General features: G+C 35.4%; 1 protein-coding gene across 1 annotated transcript; it reads right to left on the bottom strand.

Moving 5' to 3' along the window:
• On the bottom strand, positions 305 to 4,757 carry LOC107637219 (ATP-dependent DNA helicase PIF1-like). The gene is made up of 4 exons (XM_021122622.1): positions 4,577 to 4,757; positions 1,601 to 1,980; positions 1,253 to 1,480; positions 305 to 1,135 (listed from the first exon to the last, which is right to left on the bottom strand). Exons 1-4 carry the CDS (start codon positions 4,755 to 4,757, stop codon positions 305 to 307), a joined length of 1,620 nt encoding a protein of 539 aa, XP_020978281.1.

Below are 8,087 nucleotides of genomic sequence, written 5' to 3'. Positions count from 1 at the left end.
GGATCCTTATTTGAAATAAAGTTGTACAACTGTCTGCTTGAAAAAATGAATGGACTTCAATGAGTGTTTAAATGAAGCATTTACAATCCTAAAAAGCTAGAGTTAATTCATGAGAGTTAGGGTTAAAATTTTCAATCTTCTAAACAATAAGTTGTTGCGTAAAAGTAATTTACAGAATAAACAAAAAATTTCAATATAGTTTGATTAATCGCGAAACTTAAAAAATGGCATTAAAACATGCAAAAGTTGTAAATATACATGTATACTGGGTTAGTTTTACCTCTGTGTCTTATGTGAAATAACTCTAGCTTAAATTCCTAAACACCTCCTTGTATACCACATTATCTGTTTTCCTCTTCTCATGTTCATCATGACAAATCAGAATCTTGAGACCTCTCCTATGAGTGACCCTTGAAAGTGCAACATAAAGTTGGCCATGCGTAAAAACATGTTTTTTTAGAATCAACCCTACGTTTGACAATGATTGACCTTGGCTCTTGTTGATTGACATTGCATAGGATACCATTATTGGAAACTGTCTGCGTTGAAATTTGAATGGTATTCTATGATCGGATGGAGTGAGGGTCATCCGTGGTATGAATACCTTATCACCGTTCCCACTGCCTAAAAAGCTTCTTGCTTCAATGATGTGTCTTCCGAGTTTAGAAACTACCAACCGTGTCCCATTACATAGTCCAGCTGAGTGGTCTATGTTCCTTAGTAACATTATCGGGGTCCCTACTTTTAATGTTAATTCATGGTTGGGAACACCTGAACATCTAATGCTATTTAGAAACTCGGGTGTATGAACTGATGCCAATAAGTCATTGTGCGCTTCTGATTGACATGCGGTGTCTGAACTATAATAAGTTTTAGATTCTTCACTGTTCAAACTCATCATGAAGCTATTGATTTCATCAACCATATGTAGAGTTGGTGCAAGTATAGCTCTTTCCTTCAAATGTGATACACAATTTACCCCTAGAAACAATTCCGGGTATGTTGCCTTGCAGATGGATACTATAGGGTCATCCCATTGATCAATGAGAATATCATCAGGAATTCCTATCTTGTCTATCCCATCAATAGGATCACCACACCGACCATCTCCAATTGACAAAATCCAATCATCAAACTATTTTAACTCATTATTCCTTTCATCAAGAGTGTCCGCCCGCAACCGCATGTTCTGTGTTAGTGACAACAACTTGCAACTATCCCAAATATATGAAGAATTGATTGTTGCATTGACAATATCTTGCCTGCTGCCCTTGGGTATGACAGGTAATATTTGTCGAAAATCCCCGCCAAATACAACAGTCTTGCCTCCAAAAGGTTGTTGAAGACTATTAGCATTCTTGAACCTTAAGATGTCTCTCATTGTTCTATCAAGTGCTTCGATACAAAGTCTGTTGACCATTGGAGCTTCGTCCCATATAATAAGCTTACATCGAATTATCAACTCTGCCAAAGGGCTGTTCTGATTAATGTTACATCATGAAAACTCGTCAAGGTTAATAGGGATTGCAAAACGCGAGTGTGCTGTCCTTCCACCAGGGAGCAAGAGAGATGCTATCCCACTCGAAGCAACTATCAAGACAATTTGACCTTTAGATCTAATTGCAGCAGCTAATGTTTTCCAAACAAATGTCTTCCCTGTACTGCCATATCCATATAGAAAAAACACACCACCATCACCACTGTTGACAGCTGCTAATATTTGTTTATACACTCTCTTCTGCTCATCTGTTAGCTTTTGTAATAAATCTGCATGTTCCACTACCAATTGTCGCCTATCATAACGAAGCTCATCACAAATAAGCCTATTGACACCATTGGACATCAACTGTTGATAACACATGTCCATGTTAGAGAATGGCATAGAAGGGGTGTCTCTTAGGCTCTTATTGTATCCCTTTAATAAGTTCTCAATTTCAATAAGAGTCAAGTCTCTTGTTTCTGTCTCTGTCAGATGTAAATCTGAGGTATTAAAATAAAATTTCATTAGTCACACATATAAATGTTAAATATCAAATTTAATATTCAAATTCTAATTTTTGATAAATAACAAATATAAAAAGGCAATTGATAAGAATGTAAAATTACTTATTACATATATGGCCATGTAAAAACTAAAGATTTGAATAACTGTGCTCCCATGGTAATTCTAATTGGCTTAATGTGGGTTTAAAATCTACATATACTGAGATATAAAAAATCAAACATATAACAATCTTATACTGAAAATCATACCTTATATATAAGTCTAATTCATATATGTGGAACTGCTATGAATATATGTATTTGTTATAAATCATTTGAAATTATGAGGCTAACTATATTCATACTATTATATTAGTGTACCATCCCACTCTAGTTCCAAAGCGATACTTCATGCATCAGTGTAACCAATCAACGACAATTTTATATAGATGTATATAATAATAGTTTTTTTTCCATGTGTTTCAAATAAGATATTAGTGTTCTCATCCACACTTATATATCAATATAAGTTTTTGAAAATATATATCGATTGCAAACTTGGACACATAATACAGAGGTGTAGAATGAAAATTGGTTTACTCCATGCTAATTAGATTGTATTTGACCAACATGCTATTACCTCAATTCAGTGTGTCATGTGCTTATAATCCGTGTTCTATGGCTGATATTTTGCTAAATCTATTCTTATACAGCAAATCTGATCGCAACAATGGAAAGGATACAATTTTTTTACTAAAGTGATGCAATCAATGATGGGTATTGAGAAGGAAGTGACATCATATAATTCTGCAGTTACACTAACAAAAGGTATGAAAAAAACACATGCTTCTTTATAAAACTACACGACATTTTTTGAATGCTATAATGAATTTGACATGCTTTTAAGGGAGACACCTGTTAATGGGAATAATGTCACTTTCTATTTATTTTAGTACAAATATGGTCATAAACAAAGTTTTACCCTAAATAATAAAACCTATATTTGAATGTTACCAAATTTAGTTTAGAACATCACCTAGATTGAGTCATTATACTAATCCTTTATATGGTGTTAATTACAAATTTCATTAGATGCGAAAACTAATATTAAACCATTGTACCAAAAATACTAAATTTTTTCATAATATTAAAGAAAATGAACCAATAAACTAATAAAGTTTGTGGTAGTCAATAATTACCTTGATTGTCAAGTATCCTCCTTTGTTTATGTAGGATATCATCCGAAAGTAATTTTCATGTGTTTTCCCATACATGTTCCGGTCTAGTTATAGTGTTTGAAAACAACAGTGTTGCAAGCAGTTTCCTGAGATATTGACCCGACCCCAGATACTTGCTTCCTCAATAGTATTTCTATTGTGCATCAATTCACTGAATGTATTATTCATTGTGTTATGCAGAGAGAAAACTCCTCTGCATTATATATCTCACAAACTAGGAACAAATACAATCAAACTAATTGTCTAACCACTCCTAACCATTTCTGTTATTGGAGTTCAACTCCTCTGTCCTATCATCCCCCCCCCCCAACAAACTTAAGGGTACTCTTGAAGTGACCTTAAATTTGTTTTTGAAGCGTGTAAAGGCTGATAAGGAGAGGGGTTTAGTGTATATATCAGCAACTTGATCTGTGCCTGGGATATGATGTGTAATTTTTGCTGGTTCACTCTCTCCCTAACAAAATGCAGTCTGAGTTCGAAATGTTTGCTTCCATGATGAAGAATTGGATTGTGAGATAATTGAACTGCACTTGCATTGTCAAAATATATAACTGCAGTGGTTGGAATGTTGTATTGAAGTTCAGATAACAAATTTTGGAGCCAAACAATTTCTGAAGTAGTGTCTGATAAGGCTCTAAACTCTGCTTTAGCACTTGATTTATTAACATAGTGTTGTTTCTTGCTGGACCATGCAATCAAATTATCTCCTATGTAAACCAAGGTTGTGAAAACCGAACCGGTCAATGAACCGGTGAGACAACTGGTTCACTGGTTCAATGGTTCGACCGGGATTCAACCGGTTTAATTAAATATTAAATAAAATTATTAAAAATTTAATATATAATTTTAAATATTTATATTCAATAATTTCTAAGTCAAAAAATTTTAATATGAAAATAATTTTAGAGTTATACTTCAACATGAGACTAAAAAATATTATACCTCAAAATTTGATATTAGTAATTTTCTTAAAAAATTTATTAATAAGGTTTGGTTGACTAATGTATACTAGTTAAACACGGACAAAATTACAACTGCACAATTATAAAAACTCATAACAATGAACCAAAAATTAGAGAGATAATCATGGTGGATACAATTTGTTCTTAATGCATAATATAATTTTTTTTCTACAATGAAACCAGAAGCACTAATAATTTTTTCCTCCCCTGATTGGTTAGCTACTAAGCTCTAAACATGTTAAGAAACCAAACTAGTGAACCTCTAATACAGCAGCTTTAGGAATGTAACAATATAATCGGCAACAACAGCAGATCCCAGGTAATAGAATGTGGTGGTGTACTAGTGTCCTCATTGACAATTTGGAATACACCAATTTCAACTTCTAGATGGACCTTCTTCTTCCCAAGCTTCTGTTCTAACATTAACCCGTTCACCAATAAAGTGAATATATTTCCACTTGAGCCCATATCGTTTTGTAACCAATTTACTCTTTTCTTCTTGGCCAAGTTTTCTAAAGGCATTTGCCACTCGTCTGACCGTATCTTCATCAGGTTTTACCTGCAACTCCTCCATGTCTGCAAAATATCTAACTTACAAACATGATAGCTCCATGTCAAAGCATAGAAGAATTAACCTTATAATTGCTGAACAGCTTGCATCAAGGTATAGTAAGATTGATAGTACAATAAAAATATACCTCAATCATCTTTTTTGGCAAATGATGATGATCATATAATGTGACCATTCTAGAAAACAATCTCTTTGAGACAGAACATGTGTGAGCATGTACAATCATATTCCACAATGCCATGATTGATTGAATTGGGTGAGAAATTTGTCATGGCTAAAGAAGCTGATCCGAATCCAAAATTCTGAAATCCAAATTACAAATTACATACAAAATCCAAAATCCAAAATCCAACCTTTAGAATGATTAATTCATATAATTCAGAATTCAAATCAGGAATACAGACTAATTAATTCATATAATTAACTCTTTGTGATTGCTCCATCTTCAATATACAACAAAAAAAAACTAAAATCAGCAAAATAATCAACAAACTCCACCATAAAACTAAAATCAGCAAACTCTACAATAAAATCAAGAAACTTCACAGCAAAATTATGAACAAATTAACTCAGTAAACTTCACGGTAAAACTAAAATCAGCAAACTCCACAATAAAATCAACAAACTCCACAGAAAATTATGAACAAGAGGAAGGGTAGTACTTACCGGCGGCAAAGAGGAAGGGGAGTGACGGCGGCGACAGAAGAGACGGCGACACCGGCGAATACAGAGAAAGAGCTCGAACAGAGGAGAGGAGATGCGGTGGCTGTGGGGCCTGTGGGGCTGTGGTGGCTACGGGGCTGCAGGGATGCAGTGACTGTGGAGGTTGCGGTGGCTGTGGAGGTTGCGGTGGCTGCGGGTTCTGGGGCTGGGGGGCTACGCCACTAGGGTTCTTTTCTTTGTCTTTCTTTGAATTTTCAGAGAGAAGAGATGAGTGGGACTGGGGGCTAGGGGGACTGGGCATCGGGTAGCTATTTAGGTGTTTTTTTTTTACCTAAAGGGCTCAAAACGGCACCGTTTTGGAGGGAATAATTAAACCAAAAAACCGCTAAAAAACCGAACAGTTCTCCCGATTAATCGCCGGTTCGACCGATTTTTTCACCGATTTTTTGTTAGACAGTTTCTGACTTTACCCGGACCGGCTAGGTAACCGGTTCCCGGTTATTCCGGTTGAACCGGCCGGTCCAGTTCAATTTTCAGAACCATGATGTAAACACAATAACCAGAAGTGGAGCATCTGTCATCCATATCCGAAGCCCAATCTGCATCTTAAAAAGCAAAAATTCTCAAGTTAGTGCAGGGGTGAAACAAAAGGCCTTGGTGAATAGTTCCAACTAAGTATATCAAAATTCGGTTAACAGCCCTCCAATGAGTTTCAACAGGGTTATGCATATATTGTGCTACTTTATTTACTGAATAGAAGATCTTAGGTCCAGTGAGGGTGCAATATTAGAGAGCACCAACTACAGCCCTATAGTGTGTAGGATCAGAAAAGAAAGCAACACCACCTTTTGTTAATTTTTCTGATGTAATCATGGGAGTGGGACTGGCTTGGCATTAAGCATGCTAGTTTTGTCAAGTAAATCATAGATGTATTTGGTTTGGCATAAATGGTATGCACTTGAATCAAGCTGTTTAGCTTCGATTCCTAAAAAATAACTAAAAGTGCATAAGCTTTTTTGATGGTTTCCTAAAGCTACTAACCTGGCCTTATATCGGAGGACAGAACCATTTAGACTTCGCTTAATAGCAAACACCCATTTTGAGCCAATTACAAGAGAGTTAGATGGTGTAGGAACCAATTGCCATGTGTGATTCTTATCTAAGGCATCAATTTCAGCTTGCATTACAGCTTTCCAGTGAGAAAGTTCAATGGCTTGCTTAGCAGAAAAGGGTACAGTTTGAAGAAAGTTAGAATCTGAATTAAATGTAGATAACTTAGTGTGCAAAATTCTAGGCTTTGAAGCACCAGATTTTGACCGAATCAGCATAGGATGTTGATTAGAAGAAGTTTGGGGGGAAGGGTAAGTGTATCTCAATTCCTGAGATGGGAATTGAAGGAGAATCAGTATGAGATGTTGAAGGATTAGTTGTATTAGAAGGAATTAAATTGTTGTGAGTAGGTACAGATGCTGAATTATTAGAAGAGGGAGGATTAGATACACTATTAGGTTTGAGAAATCCACTAGAAGTAGCATTGGTATTAGGAGTAGTAAAAGAAGAAGAGTGATTAGTATTGCTTGCTGAAAGAGTAATAAGAGGAATAGATAATGCAGTATGTGAAAATTGTGTAGAAGATGCAGGAAAGTGAGAATTAGAATTAGGAAATATAGAACATGTCTTGTGATGATTATCTTTCCTGATTTTGTAAGGCATTTTATAGCCCTTGTGATTGGAAGCATAATCTATAAACACAGAAAGTTGGGATCTATAATCTAGTTTGGTAGTGTTATAAGGTCTCATATAGGAATAACAAGCACAACCATAAACTCTGGAATACGTTTGTATAACATCTCATAAGGTGATTTATTTGAAAGAATAGAAGAAGGAAGTCTGTTTATTAGAAACGTGGCAGACGAGAAAGCATCATCCCAATGCTTGATTGGTATGGATGCCTTTGCAAGCATAGCAAGACCAACCTCAACTATATGTCTACATATCCGGTGCATGAATCAGATTTCTCAAGATAAAATATTTATTATTGTCAAGAGAGATGAGATAACTATAACCAATGTGTTCAATTTTAGTTCCAGAACCATTACCTAAAAGAACTTAAACTCACTTGCAGTAAGAAGGTTATGTTGGTCAGGAGTAATGGAAATTGAGCTTGGATCTGGTGATTGAATCTGTGAAAGCAGGTTAATGCAGTGTGTCCATAGCGGCCACAAACTTGACATTCAACACGAGCAGTTTGTTGGGAAGAGAAGCGACCTCTACCTTGACCCAATAGTATGAAGTGTGAGTTGCTTCCAGGTTCGGAATGACTTATTGTCAAGCTTATCAAAAATGGATGGAGTAACAAAGGTTAATGATGGAGGTGTGGTGGGAGTAAGGATGATTTGTGCCATGGATCTTGTTAAGCTCTGATACCATCAAAAAAATCTTGATTCTACCTAAAGAAGATGATGAAAGGCTTTGAAAGAATATATGTGTATTCAATTCTACTGTGCATTAATTCACTGAATGTATTATTCACTGTGTTATGTAGAGAGAAAATTCCTTTGCATTATATATCTCACAAACTAGGAACAAATACGACCAAACTAATTGTCTAACCACTCTTAATCATTTGAAAAAGTATAGGGAGCCAATAGAATAACTATTCAATAATTT

This window comes from Arachis ipaensis, chromosome B04 (assembly GCF_000816755.2).
Source record: "Arachis ipaensis cultivar K30076 chromosome B04, Araip1.1, whole genome shotgun sequence".
Taxonomy (NCBI): domain Eukaryota; kingdom Viridiplantae; phylum Streptophyta; class Magnoliopsida; order Fabales; family Fabaceae; genus Arachis; species Arachis ipaensis.
Note: the sequence above shows the minus strand (reverse complement) of the source record. Positions and strands in the feature narration are given on the sequence as shown.

Excerpts from the sequence above, each read along its gene's own strand:
- LOC107637219 (XM_021122622.1), bottom strand. The coding sequence starts at position 4,757 with ATGGAGGAGTTGCAGGTAAAACCTGATGAAGATACGGTCAGACGAGTG. Across the intron at positions 1,981-4,576 it reads AGAAGCTTGGGAAGAAGAAG|ATTTACATCTGACAGAGACA; the intron begins GTCCATCTAGAA and ends TTAATACCTCAG. Across the intron at positions 1,136-1,252 it reads AGGGCAGCAGGCAAGATATT|TTTGATGATTGGATTTTGTC; the intron begins GTCAATGCAACA and ends GAGTTAAAATAG.